Here is a 19,851-nt window from a genome sequence, read left to right on the forward strand (position 1 = left end):
ATTAAGAAATCTATAATAATAGTGCAGACCAATATTCATGAAGAACAGCCTAACTATGGAAATTGGAGATCATTTCAGCCACTTGGTTATTTATCTACTTTCAATTTGTAACAATTAGGAATGACATTTTTTCATTACAAATTTCAAAGATCGAAGCTAGAGATGGAATGACCCATTTTTAGATCATAGAGACCATCTGTCTGACCACAAAGGAATGGTCCTGACACCAGATTGCCTGTGCTTTGTCCAGTCTGTGGTCAGTTTGAGCCAGGAGCCTGGAAGCCCTGGGAGTGTTGCAAAGGTCCAAGGCTTCCAGTTCACAGGCTGCTGAGGAGTTGGATAGATGAGCTGGCAGGAAACAACTTGGCATTCATCGGAAGTTTGTTGAAATTGAGCCATTTCTGTGAAATGCTTTCTTGGAATTTTTTCTGACCAGCTATATATTTAATAATACACTTAACAAAAAACGAATGGAGCCATAAAAATATGTACCTGGCTCAAATAAGTAACCCCATAATCTTGACATTGTGACCTTTGTTCTATTTCTTCCTTTCCCTTTTTTTTTTTAATTCATGATCCTCATTTGTGTGGTGTCTGATGCAAAGCCCATTTAATTCAGTCCCATTAATCTTAATGTTCATTAGATCAGAAACTTATGTGTAAGCACTACCTTACACTTACTGCACCTTTACTTTTTTCTGTAAAGCATATACTGGCATTTTGGCCCTTTAAGGTAATAAACAATATTATATTTTTGGTACTCAGGAATGAAGTTTTTGGAAGACTGCCCACTTCAACCACTAATTCCCTTATATCTGTTGGTGGGTGGTGTTGTCGGCAGTTTAAAGGTACTGTGCATTGTATGTGAAAAATGTTTTATGTGCCAAGACTTTGACATTATAAAGTATGTTTCAAGTGAGCTGGGTTCAGACAGGATACTTAAGAACTTACATTAAATTTGTATGGTTAATTGAGAGCTAATGTCTAGGCAACTTAATGTTATCACAGGATAATAATTCTTTGCTGCAACACAAAATAGGCACATTTATCTCCAAAGCAAGAGCCTGTGGAAATGTTCTGCTACAATGACTTGATTTCCATTTTATCAAAAGATAGATCTAGAATGAATAAATGGATGTTAGCACAGGAAAGTAACAATTGATCACTTTACAACACTGCAGGAAAACTTAGCTGACAGGGTTAGTTTAATAACAGCTAGGTTTCCCTTTAGGAAAATTAAATCAGAATTGAGAACTTTTCATTTTAATGAACTGGGACCCTCATGGACCATGCTGACTTCCACAATTTTCATATGATTGCTTGAAACCAAATTGAATTCAGTGTCAAAAACTATTTCACAACTCAGTGACTACTAATAACATTTGAGACTCTACTAATATTTGTTGACCAGGGATTAATATAGATTTTAATTAGTAATAACATTGTGCTAGCCGCTAGTGAGGAGTCTGTAGTCAGTTCTCATTAAAAATGACACTACACTTGGGTCCAATCCCACTCCTACTGAATTCAATCAGAGTTCTGCCTTTGGCTTCAATGGAAGCAGGATTGGGCCCATATTTTATAATCTGGTGACATACTTGATCTAAATAATTTGATTTTAAAATTTCATGTTTCATGTTTTAACATAGTCCGTCAATAGCACCCTGTGTGTCAGCTTAAATTCAGTTGGTCCAATTCTGCACTCAGTTACACTCATGCATAAGAAAACAAAAATGTCCACACTGGGTCAGACCAATGGTCCATCCAGCCCAGTATCCTGTCTTCCAACAGTGGCCAATGCCGATGCTTCAGATTGAATTAACAGAACAGGGTCCATTCAATATTGTGGATCACAATATTGAGTGATCCATCCCCTGTTGTCTAGACCCAGCTTCTGACAGTCAGAGGTTTAGAGACACCCAGGGCATGGGATTTCATCCCTGACCCTCTTGGCTAATAGCCGCTGATAGACCTTGCCAAATTGTCCAGCAGTGGCTAAAGAGCGTAAGTACCGACCACAAACCCCAATTTGGAATCTCTATGGATTGTAATTCCATGCTTGAATAATAAGAATGTAACAGTGGGGATAGACTACCGACCACCTGACCAGGATAGTGATAGTGACTATGAAATGCTTTGGGAGTCTAGAGAGACTATAAAAATAAAAAAAATCAAGAATAATGGGGGTTTCAACTATCCTCATATTGACTGGGTACATGTCACCTCAGGACAGGATGCAGAGATAAAGTTGAAACCTTAAATAATTGCTTCTTGGAATAGCTAATCCTGGAACCCACACGAGGAGAGACAATTCTTGATTTAGTCCTACGTGGAGCACACGCTCTGGTCCAAGAGGTGAATATAGCTAAACCACTTGATAATTGTGACCATATCATAATAAAATTGAACATCCCCATGGGAGGCCAGGGGGTGGGGAACACCAAATCTGCCTCCCACGGTAGCATTTAGTTTAAAAAAGGGAAACAGAAATTAAAAGGTACAGTGCCAAAAGTGAAATCCCTGCAATGTGCATGGAAACTTTTTAAAGACACCTTAATAGAGGCTCAATTTAAAGGTATACCCCAAATTAAAAAACATAGTAAAAGGACCAAAAAAGTGCCACCGTGGCTAAATAACAAGTAAAAGAAACAGTTAGAGGCAAAAAGGCATCCTTTAAAAAGTGGAAGTTAAATCCTATTGAGGAAAATAAAAAGGAGCATAAACTCTGGAAAGTGAAATGTAAAAATATAATTAGTCAGGCCAAAAAAGAATTTGAAGAACAAGTAACCAAAGACTCAAAAAATAACAGCAAAAATGTTTTTAAATATATCAGAAGCAGGAAGCTGACTAAACAAACAGTGGGGCCACTGGACGATTGAGATGCTAAAGTAGCACTCAAGGAAGATAAGGCCATTGCGGAGAAACTAAATTAATTCTTTGCATCAGTCTTTATGGCTGAGGATGGGAGGGAGATTACCTGATCTGAGCCATTCTTTTTAGGTGACAAATCTGAGGAACTGTCCCAGATTCAGATGTCATTAAAGGAGGTTTTGGAACAAATTGATAAATTAAATAGTAATAAGTCACCAGGACCAGATGCTAGTCACCTAAGAGTTCGGAAGGAACTCCAATGTGAAATTGCAGAACTATTAATTGTGGTATGTAACCTACCATTTAAATCAGCTTCTGTACCAGATGACTGGAGGATTGCTAATGTGATATCAATTTTAAAAAAGACTCCAGAGGCAATCCTGGCAATTACAGCCCAGTAAACCAAACTTTAGTACAAGGCAAATTGATTGAAACTATAGTAATGAACAGAATTATCAGACACATAGATGAACATGATTTGTTGGGGAAGAGTCAACATGGTTTTTGTAAAGGGAAATCATGCCTCACCAATCTACTAGAATTCTTTGAGGAGGTCAATAAGCATGTGGACAAGGGTGATCCAGTGGATATAGTGTACTTAGATTTTTCAGAAAGCCTCACCAAAGTCTCTTAAGCAAAGTAAGCAGTCATGGGATAAGAGGGAAAGTCCTCTCCTGGATCGGTAACTAGTTAAGAGATAGGAAACAAAGGGCAGAAGTAAATGGTCAGTTTTCAGAATGGAGAGAGGTAAATAGTGGTGTCCCCCAGGGGTCTGTACTGGGACCAGTATTATTTAACTTATTCATAAATGATCTGGAAAAAGGGTAAACAGTGAGGTGGCAAAATGTGCAGATGATGCAATCTTCTCAAGGTAATTAAGTCCAAAGCAAACTGTGAAGTGTTACAAAGGGATCTCACAAAACTGGGTGACTGGGCAACAAAATGGCAGATGAAATTCAATGTGGATTAATGCATATTGGAAAACATAATCCCAACTATATATATAAAATGATGGGGTCTACATTACCTGTTACCACTCAAGAAAGAGATCTTGGAGTCATTGAGGATAGTTCTCTGAAAAAATCCACTCAATGTGCAGCAGCAGTCAGAAAAGCAAAGAGAATGTGGAGGATCATTAGGAAAGGGATAGATAATAAGACAGAAAATATTGTATTGCCTCTTTATAAATCCCTGGTATGCCCACATCTTGAATACTGTGTGCAGATCGGGTCACCCCATCTCAAAAAAGTTATATTAGCATTGGAAAAGGTACAGAAAAGGGCAAAAAATGATTAGGGGTATGGAAAAGCTTCCATATGAGGAGAGATTAATAAGACTGGGACTTTTCAGCTTGGAAAAGAGACGACTAAGGGGGGGAATATGATAGAGGTCTATAAAATCATGACTGATGTGGATACAGTAAATAAGGAAGTGTCATTTACTCCTCATAACACAGGAACTAGGGGTCACCAAATGAAATTAATAGGCAGCGGGTTTAAAACAAACTAAAGGAAGTACTTACTCACACAACGCACAGTCAACCTGTGAATTCCTTGCCAGAGGATGTTGTGAAGGCCAAGACTATAACAGGGTTCATAAAAAAACTAGATAAGTTCATGGAGGGTAGGTCCATTAATGGCTATTAGCCAGGATGGGCAGGGATGCCAAACCATGCTCTGAACTATGCCTAGCCTCTGTTTGCCAGAAGCTGGGAATGGGCGACAGGAAATGGATCAGTTGATGATTACCTGTTCTATTCATTTCCTCTGAAGCACCTGGCATTGGCCACTGTTGGAAGACACGATACCGGAATAGATGGACCATTGGTCTGACCCAGTCGGGCTGTTCTTAGAGTCTTATGTTCTTATTTAGTGGTGAGTTCTATACTTAGATTTCATCAACCAATTACCATGTGTAAGCTCCTCAGGCACTATAACAGCCTTAACATGGAGTCAAAGACAGTCCCCTTGGGTACGCTGATCTGTCTTGCCACCCAGGTAAGCCTACCTTTGTGATAGATGGTCCCTTACTCCAAAAAGCACGGCAATATTCAGGTTACTCCCACACCCAAAGGACCAGTCACTTACTCCTGTCAGTTGCAGCTTAGATCTCACACCAAAGACAATGCTTGTAGCCAATCCCATAATAAACTATATAAAAATGTATTATATAGAAAAAGGAAATAAGAGAGTTATTTACAAGGGTAAAGGAGGTACAGATACACACACAAATGAGTTACCAACTTATGTTTCAAAAGGTAGTAGAAGCTTCTATAATAAGCAAACTCTATATGTCCTTTAGGGCTAACTTAGGCTAAGCACTGGGGATCTTTTGCTTATGCCTAATTATCCTTGTCCTCAGAGTCCAAGCAGCACAAAGAGATAGTTCCTCCTTGTTAGGGAGTTTTATTCCCTTCCCCACTTCTGCTCTTTGCTGCAAACTCACTTGCATAACAAATTCACTTGCATAACTCGTTCATGGGATGGGGAGAGAGTAAACAACAAAATCTTGTGTCCCCTTTAATATTCCACTCTAGGCCATCTGGTATTGATGAGCCTTCCTTGTCGGCCAGGCCATAACACCTTTTGCTGGAGATCAGCATTTCACACCAGTTAAATTCTCTTTCCTGTCTGGTGATTTACACAGTTACAGAGGCTTACAATGCAAACACTCAAATATTACTTTAAAATATGGGTTACAGGTGTTCTAAGTGAGATTAATGCAGGCAGCAACTTAGAAACATTCTATAAAGTCTAAATACTAAACACATTCTTGTAACTCTAATACTTAACAATACTAACACACTTGTGAGATTGATTTCAGCTATGTATTTGTCAGTACTCAATTGAAGCATGGGGACCTTGGCACGAGCTGGCACTTAGTCTTCCAGCATCACAGACCTATCATCCATAAACTTATCTAAGGGTATGTCTATATGACGGCGGCAAAGTTGCCGCTGCCAGATCGATCTTTCTGGATCGATTGAATGCTCAGTGTAGACCCGCTCAATCGATCAGGAAGTCGACTGAGTAAAACCACCCCCTCAAGTAGTGTAGTGCTGCGTCGACAAGAATGCAGTTCCCATCAGCGCAGTGCAGTGAAGACGGCGCGCAGAAGGGAAGCACAGCAGTCAACGAGAGTTACGCAAGCTACTCTGCGTAGTTTGTGTAACTCCCATTGACTGCCGCCGAGTCCCCAGGTAAGTGTAGACCAGGGCTAAGTCTTTTTTTACCTAATTATACTTTTGGCCTGCACAACATTCCCCGGCAATGAGTTCCACAGGCTGTGCGTTGTTTGAAGACATACTTCTTATGTTAGCTTTAAACCTGCTGCCTATTAAATGAAATGCATGATCAAGGCCCAGGCTAGTGGGGGACAGGACAAGATTCAACTTCCAACTTGAAATCAACAGAAGTTAGGAGCCTAAATACCTTTGAGGATCTCAGCCTAAGTGACTTTCCCAAGGTCACACAGACGTCTATGGCAGAGCAGGGAAGTAAATCCTTGATCCTCAATTTCTAGGTACACAAGAATTATGGCCAAAATATTGCTCACCACCAAACTATATAAGCCAGTTACTGAAGGCAATGAGGCTGCATATGTGTAACCAAGGGCAGAACTGGACCGATTGGATTTAAGCTAAGACATATAGGACACTATTGGGTGTCTATGGTTAAAATATGAATGATTCTAATCATGTTATTTAGATCAAGTATGTTACCCGCTTACAGAATATAGGGCCCAATCCTGCCTCCACTGAAGTCAGAGGCAGAATCCGATTGCCTTCAGCAGGAGCAGCATCAGGCCTACTTATAGTTCCAGAGGGGTAGCCGTGTTAGTCTGTATACAGCAAAAACAACGAGAGTTCTGTAGCACTTTAAAGACTAACAAATTTAATTTCTGCAGGCATAAGCTTTCGTGGGCTGTAACCCACTTAGTCAGATGTAAGGAATAGAAATCACATAGGAGGCCTATATATACATATACATATCCAAGGGAAGTAACAAAAATGGGGAAGGTGGATGAAAACAAAGTCCATTCAGTTAGAGTAGTTGAGGCCTATTCACAACCATTGATTAGGAGGTGATAATGTGTGATCAGTGGCAATTACTTCTTATAATGAGATAACCATTCCAAGTCCCGATTCAGACCCAGTTTGATTGTGTCAAGTTTGCAGATGATTTCAAGCTCAGCAGTTTCTCTATGAAGTCTGTTTTTGAAGTTTTTTTGTAGGAGTATGGCAACTTTCAAGTCAGTGACAGAGTGTCCTGAGAGAGTGAAGTGTTCTCCGACTAGTTTATGGATGTTATTATTTTTTAAAATAATTTAAATAATTTAAATAATTATTTTAAATAATTAATAATTATTTTAAATAATTTAAAATAAAATATTTTTTAAAATAATAACATCCATAAACCAGTCAGAGAACACTTCCCCTTCTGTCCGTGTTTCTCTAGGAAATCTCCTAAAGAGGTTGATTAGTACCTAAAAGTTTGTAAAATATCCTGAACTTCCAGGCTCCCTTAATCTCTTGTGTTTACAAAATTAAACTAGAAATCCCCTAAAGAAAGTCTTGTGAGACCTCTAGCGCTTCTTGTTTGAGTGGATATCTCATCCATCCTTGAGATACTCTCTCCATTTCACCGTTGTTCCTGCCTGAAACTAGAAAGTGCAGCTGAGTGAGAAAATGAAAAATATTTTAAGAAATCTTAATAGAACTGTTTCAAACATCAAAGGTAGGTTAATTTGTATTCAGTTCAAGGTTTTAATAATTTATTTTATTTCAAACCGAGTCACTCAACTTGGTGAATTAATTGTAGATCCCCCTTGTTTACTGCTGCTCAGCTTTCTCTGAGAAGATGTGCCACACCGTTTATTTTAATTTTGCTAGACGCTTTTATAGGGGCTAATCCTGATCATTCTGAGCAACTACTGAGAGGTGCTGAGTGCCCTCTGTTTTTGCTGAAGTCCATCAGAGGTGCGGGTGCTCAGCACCTCAGAGAATTGACTCGTTCAAGTCCGTGGCTCTGTTTATTCACTTTCTGTTTCTCTACAACATACAGGTGACTCTTCTGCTCTATGACTCCACCAGGATGAGGCAACTGCTTTCCAAATCTGTTGTGATTGATGATGACGACGATGATGAGTATCCATGGCGGCAGAATGCTCACAAATATTACGTCCATCTTACTCTCAGCCTCTTCCTCTTTATCTGGTTCATACTTGGGAACTATTGGGTGTTTTCTGTCTACCTGCCAAATTTCATTCCACCGTTCCACCAGCCCCAGGATTATTGTGACAAAACCCTGTACATTTTTGCTGTCGGAGTTCTTATCATTAGCCATACTGTGCTGGTTTTGCTCATCTTTTGTAGCTTCTTTATATATTGTTTTTCTAGAAGATATGCAGCAGAAGAGGATTAAAAGCCATAGAAATGAAATCACAGCTGTTAGGTAAAAGGTGTCCAATGAAAAACAAAAGGCAATAATTTACCAGTGTGTGTGTGTGTTTATGTATATGTGTGTGTGTGTATAAAATAGCAGCCAACTATACTGAGGAAATTGTACAAGCCAGTGCCATCTGGCTCTCTTATTATAATATATCATAGCAATGTAAAATTGCTGCTAGAGATGGCAAGCTGCTCCCCCTCTAACTTTTACATCCATTTTGTTAGGGGTTTTACCTGAAGTGTCAAAATCTGCAGCTGAGTACTGCAGACCGCAAACTTCTTTCAAACCTTATTCTTAGAGCCTTAGGGATTCTGTTGCAGCACAATACATTTTCCTCTCAATCTGTATAGATTGGTCTATCACCATGGTATCTGAGCAGCTCAATATCCATTAGCCTTTTGAGGATGTGTCACTGTCCCCATTTTACAGATGGGGAACTGAGGCACAGAGTGATTCAGTGATTTAGCCAAGGTCGCAAAGGAACTCTGTGGCAGAGCCAGGACCTGAACCCAGATCTCCTGTCAGTCCAGTGCTTCAACCACAAGATCATCCTTCCTTTCTAGGAGAAAAAGGGAAAGCAAACTCTGTGTGGGGCAACTTTACTTTCTCTCCATATTTGTACAATATAATTTAACAGCACCATCGTAGTACAAAGAGTGCTTTAAAGTCTCCTGATAAAGTGCATACGGAAATTGACTATTTTAGTATTTTAAATATAGTATGTGACAAAACGATGTGAGGCATGATATCAGTATTACAGATGAACATGTTTACTTTGGCAGTGCATTGGTTGTGATTTCAGGGGATCCTTTTGATTTGTTCCCCTCAATGATGTACATGTGGAAACTTATACTTAGTGGATGGATGTGATGAAAGCAGCTTTTAAGACAGCAGAAGTATCCGCTTTATAAGCACCAGCATGCATTGAGGCAATTATCCTGTGATGAAACTAACTTATTACTGGTCCTTGCAGAGACTGTTTTTCTGTTGATTAATGCATGCAAAGTGCTCTTTCTGCTTTTGCTCTTACGCAGTTACCTTAGATGATCAAAGCAGAGTACTCCCTCTGCTCAGGTTTGACACCTGTGCTCAAGCATTCAGGCATTCAACAGCACCAAGTTAACAGAATGTGGACATGCATCTTGGATGTTCTTTTTGTTAAATACCATGCAACCAATAACCTCACCTTGTACCATATAGAAATAATGCAAAATTAAGTGTGCCTCTGTAAGGGAGATGTTTGTAAATGAACCTTTGTTCAACCTTGGAAATACCCCAGAGCTTAATCTGATTTGTTTGGCCATTCATTTGTGGGACCAAGGCTGAACTTTGCTTAAAGTTTTAGGCAACAGTTCTGTATTAGCCATGAACGCACAAACTCCTAGTAAAGTCAGTGGCAGTTGCACATGTGTCTTGGGGTCACGGTTGGGTCCTTATTGATTATAACTCAGTTAGTCCATGGCACAAAGAAGCGCATGTTAGAAAATGATCACAAATCATTCCACAGAGTTTGATTTTAAATAGGAAGTGGGACAAGAGGTGCAATTGCCTAACTAGTGGCCAGGTAGTGAGTTATTATTGAGGCTGCTCTTTCCCTGCTGATATGGTTAGTTCCATCAAGTCAGAGCTAAGGTTAGGATCAAGTGTAAAATTCCCCAGCCCTTAAGCGGCCTCTCGAAAGGAGCCATAATCTGTCTGGCTGTGCTCAGGAGTGCAGGAAATAAGAACACCTGGCAGCACTTACTGACGCAGAGGATGCACATCTGTGTGTGGAGAGGTATGGCCCTGGAATTCCTTTCCCTGGTCCATGCACCCATGAGAGTGCCAGCAGAGGAATATGAGCCACACTTTTCCAAAAGTGTATTAAGACCTGCTCCTCACCACACTCTCTGCAGTCTCTCTGGAGGCATTATACATTGTCAAGGCGTTGTTCTTGCCACTGACGGAATGCTAGAATTGCTCCCACCCACCCAAGTGTTCCACTGGCTCATAATTTTGGCCCTTGTATTCCAGTGCAGACAGATTTGTTCCATAAAACTCAGTTCATCCCATCTGAATAGTTTCATCTCACATGTATAGCACCTTTCATTTATAAAGATCCCAAAGTGCTTTTACAAAATTTACATAAGCCAGAATCACTTTACCCACTATTGAAGGGCAACCACTTCTGAGTGACAAACAGCAGCTGTTTAACAGTGCACAACAACATTACACAAAGGCTTAGGACACGAAGTGAAGAAGAAAAACATATCCAATTGTCACCGCATAGGGAATTTAAGAAGGCAGAAGATAGTTACCGAAATTACATTCATAAGACATAAGACTCCAGTGTTAACAGTTCCCACTCTCACAAAAAGTTTCTTAGGATCCTTAATGGCCACAAGTCATTAAGTCTCATTCAAAAGACAGTACGACTCAACTGTCTTCTACTTTGGGTCTGATTCTTTAGCAGCTGGAGCCTTTTGTGGTTATTTACCCTTTGCAGAATGAATGTAAAATGCTCTCAAATCAGACTGGCAGTGTTTTACACTAAGTACTGGTGCTGCAGAGCGAGTGTGAACACTATGATCATTATGACATGAGAATTCGGATTTGACAGTGGTTTACATGCACCTTGTCCAGAAAAAGATGACTTCATGTGATGCGAGGTGTGCTTCAAAGCCATATTAGGGCACTGGTCCAATAATGACTAAGATTTAAACATGCACAATCACCAACACCCTTCCTTCAGCATCCTGAGTTGTTCCAGATGGTCTCCCAGTCAAGTACTAGCAAGGCCTAACCCTGCTTTTAGTTTATAACAGCTGTCAAGTTGGCAACCCAAAGCTGAATCACTGAAGATACCAAATACACCTTCTGCTGAATAATACTGATAATACAAAATACACCTTTTGTTAATATTTTGAATATTTTGTAATTCAAGGGCTAAAATTACAGTAGTTTGAAAATCAGCCATGTCCCTCTTTATTTATAATTTCTTCTTCAAATGAAACAAAAAACTATTAAGCTAATTCTTTTGAACCAATCAGCATTATGACTGCACTAGAGGAAATCAGTTGCAATTGTGCTGCTTAAATCATCTTCTCTTCTTGAGAAATAAATGTCTATTTGTTGCTTTTAAAGGAAAAACATCCATTATATCCTGTACAATATTAGTATTCATAGTACCGTGTACTATGGAAATACACACGCGCGCACACATAGTGGTGATATCCATGTGGTAAATTACATTTATCATGGACTTATGACCACGTCACCTGCACTCTGCCCACTAACCCACCTTCATTGGTACTACCCCTAACATCCCAGAGCCCTGTGCAGCAGCTTCAAACAGCAGTAAGCAGTCTGCCAGATAAATGATTCCTTATTTCCCCCCAAATGTGGGACCCATCCTCCCTGCACCCCTATTGCCTGCCCTTCCCCCCCCCCCCCTCCAAGAGGTGAACAATGGACATAATTTAGTCCTGTAGCAGATTTGAGGTCTGGCATTATGTTACCCCTTCAAGGTTAGAAACAGGATCTTTATATCATGGAAAAGGAATGATAAGAGATTTCCAGTGCAACACACAGCACTTGATCCAAGCCTTAAGATATCAGACTTAAAAATCACACTATTACTAGATATAGAAAAACTATTTTAGGTTATTACAAGAGCTGTTTAAATGCCTACATTAATTATCATTTTCCTCTTTCTCTGACGTGTGGACATTTGTATTCATGTTCTAAAGACTTTGTTTTTACAGGCAAGAGATACAAAATAAAACCAAGATAATTTTCGAAAGCATTTCTAAAATAGATTTTCCATAAAGTATTTTTATTCCTACAGAGGCGGATGCAGCTACCCCAGGCATGCTGAGATGGCCCTGGTGCCACAACGCATCATCATGTCCTTTCTGGATAGTGCATTGTAAGAGGCTGACCCATACAGCATCTGGGAGCCAGCCTCTCAGCCCAGGTCTACAGACTCACACTAGCACCGCTTGCACTAGGCATGCTAAACTAGCTGTGTAGGCATTGCTCAGGTGGGAGCATGGGCTCTCAAGCTCACCCCACCCCCAGTCTTGAGTGCCCAAGCTCTACCATAAGCCGCAATGTTTACACAGCTATTTTAGGTGCGCTAGCATAAATCTGTGGACCAAGGCTAGGAGGCTTGCTTCCAGATGCAGTGTAGATTAGGGACCAGGGGCCAACCAGCCTTTTTCTGAGGCAGAGCCTGGTTAAGAATGAGTTGGAGTCTAGTAGATCAGAAGAGGTCAGGGGATTGCCAGAGGAGCACCTGATTCCTATAAAGGCAGAAAGAACTCATCTGGAGCGCTGAGCTACAGCAAGAGGAAGGAAGTTGGTGTCTGTGGCAGGTGGGCTTCTAGGTGGATGGCCTGTGGGAGAACTGGGGAAGAGTTGCTAGGGACAGGGAGACTCTCCCTAGGAAGCCCTGGGTTAGGGGAAAGGACCTGGGTTTAGCTGTTGGATTTATGCCGAGCTGTTTAATTAGGGATTTGCTGAAGGTTGTTGGGCCACAAATACATGAAGCCCTGAGAAAAAGGGCCTGAAACACTCGGGTGTGACTGGTGTGATTCTTTCCTGGACTGGGGAGACAGGCCAGTGGCCTTCAAGCATGGATTATGTCAATAACGTGCAGCTATTAATAAAAATGTTGCTCTCATGACTTAAGACTCCTGACGTTCCTATAAAGCGGCAGTTAGGCATCTATGTCCTTTTGTGAGTCTGCCTCAGCCCCGTGCAAGTCTGAGTCCTAAATGAGTCCACAGGGTGCAAGACAGTAGAGAATCAAGACCTCTGTTCTCTTTCTTATTGAAGTAAGGGAAGCAATGTACAGTTGACCCAGTCTTTTATATTAGTGCTGCCTGGTTTTGCACACTGCATTGATATAGTATGTTTTGCATGGATTTCAAATGAATGTTGGGTAAATTGTACTAATTTCTGAATCATAACATGCCACACAAAAAGCTGCTTTATTTCTTGTTGTGCTTTAATTTTTTCTCACATGTTGGTGAAATAAAGCTTTTTATAAACGTTTTTTGTGTCATAGCCTTACACTGATTAAATTAGAGTAGTTGTCTGGAGCCCAGCACCATAGTATGTGAATTGCACATGAACAGAAGCTGCAATGCATTTCTTTAGTCATTTTCATATGGGTGACAGCAGCCATATAAACTAGGGCTGCATGTTGCCCTCCTGGTAGATGCATATGTTCCCCTCCGATGTCAAGGTTAGTTGTATGTGTATGTAATGTAGCATATGGACCTAAGTGGTAAAAACCAAGCCACAATATTCAATGCCAGTGAAGTTTGACAGCTTCACAAATAATAATGGACTGTAACAGAATTCTGAGTAAGCCAGTTATTATGCCTGTTATAGGATCTGGTCCAAAGCCCAGACAAGTCAATTGAAAGACTCACATTGAGTTCATTTGACTTTGGATGAGGCCCATAATGTGGAAAACTAACAGCAGTGGCTATAAAGCACAGTAGAATGATAACATTGCTTGGGTCATGATGTTATCTTTCTGTCCTGATGACTAATATGTGTGTGTGGTGGGGGGGGAGGTGATGTGTCCCCCTCACAGCCCTATTACTGACCTGCCCACTCCTCCTCCTTTAGCCCACCAGTACTGTCCCCTGCTCCACATACATCCCCAGATCCACAGAGCTCTCTTCATGGGAATCAGGGGGCATTGCTGCAGCTGGCCCCCTTTTCTTCACAGAAGGAGTAGGACCTATACACCAAGGTTCCCTCTGCAAGCAGAGCAGTGGGAATTGATTGTAATATATATATGGAAAAAGAAAGGAAGGAGGGAGGAATGCAGCTAACTAAAGGAAATATCAGTACAGAAAAATACTAATGAGGGGTAAGTATTAATTACAGTATGACAACTTAACACATGTTTGAAGAGATGTCTGATTTACTAAATTCAAAATAATATTTTTTATAATAGGAATTAAAATATTGTGTCTTTATAGCCTAAACTTTTCTAAGATGAAAATCAACTACTCAGTACAAAGCTTATTCTTTATAAAGGATACTTTATACCAGAGGTCCCCAAACTTTTTTGTCCTGTGGACCACTTTCCGAATTATTTTTTTGCCGTAGACCCCCTGCCTGCCTAATATTAAATTTTCCTAAACTTTATATTGTCAAATATGTTTTTCACAGCTGACACAGTGCTGTTCACTTTGATAGGGCTTTGTAAAAAAAGAAAACGAACTTAAATTTTTTATTCAGACCTTTATTGAAACAATTAAATTAAAAATCTTATTTTTATGTGAAATAAAACAAAATTAAACGTTAATAGCTCAAAATAAAAAAAAGGCTAAATTAAAATTCTCTTTAAAATTTAGCACAAAACTGTAAATATTTGGATTTTGGACAAAAATCAGAACTTAGTAACAAAACAAAACCATAAAATAAAGCTAAGGTTCAAAACTAAAAATACAATAATTAATGGTGTTAATGGGAGGGATGAACTTGATGCTCTGATAACAATTGCTTAATATTGTAAGACGCCAGCAAACCATCGTCGTCTGTTTTTGACGTTGAAGCAAACATGCTGTCTAGCGTGATTCTCTTCTGAAGTTTTTCTTTCAGTGTTTTAAAGTATGTCAAATCTTTGCCTGTTTTATCAGGATGCAACCTTCTCAGATGATCCTCCAGCTTGGACGGTTTCATAGCGTCGTTGCTTAAAACTTTGTTGCACAAAAGACACATGGGCAAATGTTTGTCTGACAGTGATGGAATAAAGCCGAACTTCAAATAATCAATGCTATACTGCCTACATTTTTTTTAGCCTCTGCCATGTTGAGTAGAAGATATCTGTCGACAAAAAACAAGCTATTTAAATCTCATAAGATAAAAAATTTAAAATTAATTGACTGGAGTAAGACCCTATTGAGGCACTTACATTAAAACTAAGTATAATGAAAATTGAAAAAGTATCCGAACAATTCCTACTCCTTTAACACAAAATCTTTAAAAAAATGCCTACACAAACAAAAACAAACCTTTAAAAGTAGGAAATAATTATTTTTTACTATATCTGAAGCATTGACTATTTCTTTAATTTTTTGTTCGAGCATGCAATTAGAGTTTTTGGTCATATGTTTTAGCAGGTATGATCTTTATTTGAAATATTTAACTAAAAAATGTGACCGAGACCGCAATCTGGATGACTAACTAACTAAAAGTTTGTACTTACTTTCCTTAGGCACTCCTAAACAAGATGTTTTTGATTCACTTTGATTTGCATCTGTATTTTGCACTAAATAAAGTTAATATTTTTTAACCACTTTTCTTCTCAGAAATTCAGAATAGAAATAATCAATGTTTGATTCTAACACTCCTATTTATAATTGCCTAATTTAACATGTCCGTGCAAAAGTTTTGGTCTGAACAAGTCTGGACAAACTTTATTCACTGTGCGCGGTTGCTCGATGCGATGCTGGTATGAAAACTTGTACGTAATCATAGAACACTACGAAGCAGATACCTAAATAATCTTGTGAACCAATAATTATTTGATTTTGTCATATTTTAATAATACGCGGGAAAAATTAGGTTTAAATATCAGCAAGAAATACCGTGATAATTCAAAAAATTACAATTTTCAATAAAAAACACTGTAAAAAACTACTATCTTTATTTTTAGAAGCTATATTGTAATTTTTGTGATTTGCAAGAATTATAATAACAAAGTCCAAAACTTATCGTACCTACTCATATAATTAATTATTTCACATTTAAAATATCTACTTAAAAGTTTACGAAACGCCTGAAATAATGATTTCGGTGGGTGGACCCCCATTTACATATCGTGGACCCCCAAATTTTTTTGTCGCTGACACGGACCCCCTGAAAGTCGAAATCGACCCCTGGGGGTCGATATCGACCACTTTGGGAACCAGTGCTTTATACTATATACAGGTATATACAAAAATGTATACGCAGTTAGGAGATGGATTTATAGAAAGATTTCCACTCGTTCTGCTGCAATAGGAGGGGTTTGATCCTACTCACACAGAAGTAGCAAAAGTCCCCTTGACTTCAATAGGAGCAGGATTGAATCTTAGCAGGCACTCTCATCGTCAGATAGCACCCAATCTTGAGAGGCGGTCAGGCCCTCAACTCCCACAGAGGTCAAAAGGTGATGAAAGCCCTCAAAATCTTACTGGATTCAACCCATATTTCCGATGAAAAAATGTAACAAAATCCTATTCTAAGAAAAGTGTGTCTTGATTGTCACTTACCAGGAGAGAAATTTCTTGGAAGACTAGATTGTCAAAACTGGATGTGACTGTGTCTCTACATATTTCCAGTATCAGATGGAATGACAGAAAGAGAGGAGGCTATCATAGGAGGGACTGACTGAGTTGACAACACACCACCACATTATTTCCTAATGAACAAAGAGCCTTTGTTCTGGGGAAATTCTGACTATTCACTGGAAAGCAATGATGCTGGCAGTTGTCACTGACAGATTTATCATTCTCTTGGATGTGTAAGCCTTAAACAAAGAAAATGTACTGCTGTTCCAAATCACATCATGTGTTTCAAGATTTTGACCCCTGCCCCAATTCAAGCGGTTTGGCCTATGCGTCTTTTTCTTCATTACCATAAGCAGTTCAGACTTGTCCAAAAAGCTCCAGGGCTTGGCCATGCCTCTTCTACCCATGTACTTGATTCTTTGCCTCCACTCTTACAAAGAGAAGTGGTAAGCACTTCCCCCCAAGTTGCTGACAGACTCCCACTGAATTCCTTGGGCTCAAGACAAGCTACTTGAGGCCAGATTTTCAAGTTCTCAGCACCCAGCAGCTTCCATTGTAACACTGATTCTCAGATGCAGCACTCAGCCCACTGGACACTTGTTTGAAATTCTGGTCCTAGTTATGGGTGCTAGCTTGTTTGAAAATCTGGCCTATAGAGCCTGCTCCAACTCCTATTGAAATCAATGGCAAAATCCCAATTGATTTAATGGGGGCAGGAACATTTATAAATCAATGAATGCCAGGGAAACAGAGCATGCACAAAAGCCAGTCAGATCTACTGTGGGACCCAAATGAGGAAGCAGATTTGTATTTAAAACTGTGGCTTTAGCCACTCAAAAAACTACAGCAAAAGAGCTCACAATTACCTTGGGGCTGCTCTTAAACATCTTTTATGAAATACAATTTCTTTTCCGCTTTACTATGGCTCTTTCTGTATATTAAATCTCTACCCTCAGGAAATGGTATGAAATATGTGAAGCTCTCTCTATGGTGTTCCATGCTTTAAAAATCTCCTTTGTGTTGAAAGGCCTTTAAAACGTTGCTTAAAACTTTCTACTCAAAATTTGAAAACTCTACTATATTGTTCATGGTCTTTGAGGGTTCCCTGTGCGTCAGATCCTGTGAATTCCACTACTTAAGGGAAGGCAGTGCTTTTGGGGAAATTGTGCAGGGACTACAAACCCCCTGTATGAGGCAGAGTCTTGTCCTGTGTTTGGGGGAAGAAGAGTAGATCATGGGCAGGGCTGGGGTTTTACCTCTGTCAGATCCTTCTATCCTGCTCCCTTATCCAAAGGACAAAAGGAGTGTTGTAGAAGTCCCACGAGGGCTGCTTCTCTAGTAACCTCAGGGAAGCAGCTCAGACATTGGCTGGCAGCCTGTGGAAAAGATTCCTGTTCCTCTATCACACCGTATAGGCCAATCTCATTGCTATTGGTCCCTGGAAAGGTCTTCACTCACATTCTGCTTGGTAGGATGCAGCTGCTCCTTAACAAACATTGTCATCATTCAGAACAATCGAGTTTAGTCAACAATAGATCCTGTCCTAACCCTCTGGCTTCTGGCTGAGCTGCACCAAGAATTTAACTGTCTGCTTCCTGTGGTATACAGTGACCTCAAAGCTGCTTTTGATTAGGCTGACAGTGACAGAACTGCACTTCAGCTCACTCCAAAAGCCGTCAGTGCTCCAAATGTTTTGCTGAATCTTGTGCCTGATCTTCACACCAGTTCATATACAAGAGCATGTATCAGTTCACGGCTTCCCCCACATTTCTGCACAACCGTAGGTGTGTGGCAGGGATGCATTCTCACCCCAGCACTATTTTGTTGAGACATTGACTGGATATTAAGACTTGCTGCTCTACTCATTGGACTTTCCTACCGCCAGGTGGGAAATTGAGGCAAAGGGCACTGCTCAATGCTCTCTGAGGTTGGGTTTGATTATGTGGTTGCATTTTTTTGAATGGGGTTGTGCTGTTTACCCAAATTAATGCTGGGTTCCCTTTCCCTTTTAGTAAAAGTTCTCTTTTGTTATACACAGACCCAGTGCTTGTGATTGGGGCTGTGTTGCCTCTTAGAGGCCTCCAGGGGAGGTGTCAAATTTGCCCAGATTACTGGATTGGGTCTCGAGATGGTTCTGTTTTGTATTGTTAAGAGGAACCCCTAGATATTGAACCTGGCCCTTGTTGCTGTCAACTTCACCTGGCAGAAGGGTTACATGGGCATTTGTTAAAGGGGAAAGGCTAATCCAAAGCAATGATGTTAAATCTTAAAATTCAATTATCTTCAGAATATTTCTTGTAGAATTTTCTACATGTTCCAGTGAGCCAGGAGCTCACCTTCTTTCATTCAAATCCCTCCTTACAACTCATATCTTCCATGAAGCCCAAAGAGCTAAATTATGTCAGTACAATGCTGTCAGCAAACCATTATAAACTAGTCCCATTCTTTGGGTGTCCTAATGTATATTTATGTCTGATCTTTCTATATTCATGGACAGATTCTATTATCCTTACTCCTACTGATTAGCACCTTAGTCCTAAAATAGCCGGAGACTCATTGATTATGTTCTCATTGTTTTAACTCAGCAACGTGTTACATGTAGGCAGATCCCTGCATCTGCACAAAGACCGTTTGACTTCAGAGAGGTTCTGCATGTGTGCAGGCATCTACTTGCATGCCGCAGGATCAGGGTCTCAGACTGCAAACTCCTCAGAGCAAGAATCATTCCCTCATTTGGGTCTTATATTGAACCAAGCACACTCTCAGTGATTAACAAGTAATAATAATAAAATTAATAATAATGGCTAATAATAAGGGAAAATAAAACACTAACAGATTTGTCAATTTCCTTAAAGAGAGTTCTGGGTTTTTTTCTGCTAATGTTCTTTGGTCTTTAGCTATATTCTCTGCTAAGAACTCAAATAACTCTACCAAAATAAACAGCTGTAACATGCCAGCATTTTCCAGTCTATTGTTAACCTCTGTTGGTTCCAGAGTCCAACATGACAATTTTTTATGACTAGCGTCAAAATGTGGGACATCACTGGAGTTTGGATTGGATACTATTAATGTAGATATAATCTAGTTAATATTCTGCTTTCCTTGTGTTAAAAATTCTCATTCACATAATGTCAGTTTGGCACCCCAGGCTGCACAGTTTTGCTTATTTCACTCCATAAGTGACTGTCATATAACCTTCCTCTTATATCTCACAATTACATAAACTATAGGCAGAGCTGGTTGTGCCATCT

General features: G+C 39.8%; 1 protein-coding gene across 1 annotated transcript in view; it reads left to right on the forward strand.

Annotated features, from left to right (window-relative positions):
• The window catches only part of TMEM272 (transmembrane protein 272), a 32,881-nt gene extending 24,587 nt beyond the window's left edge, over positions 1 to 8,294 (forward strand). Inside the window, exons 4-5 of the mRNA XM_067562754.1 lie at positions 766 to 848; positions 7,935 to 8,294. Of these exons, the coding sequence (XP_067418855.1) occupies positions 766 to 848; positions 7,935 to 8,294 (443 nt within the window). The remainder of the gene's footprint in view (positions 1 to 765; positions 849 to 7,934) is intronic.
• Positions 8,295 to 19,851: the final 11,557 nt, after the last annotated feature.

Source organism: Emydura macquarii, unplaced genomic scaffold, assembly GCF_026122565.2.
Source record: "Emydura macquarii macquarii isolate MOO-44397 ecotype Brisbane River unplaced genomic scaffold, CSIRO-AGI_Emac_v2 contig_2473, whole genome shotgun sequence".
Taxonomy (NCBI): Eukaryota; Metazoa; Chordata; order Testudines; family Chelidae; genus Emydura; species Emydura macquarii.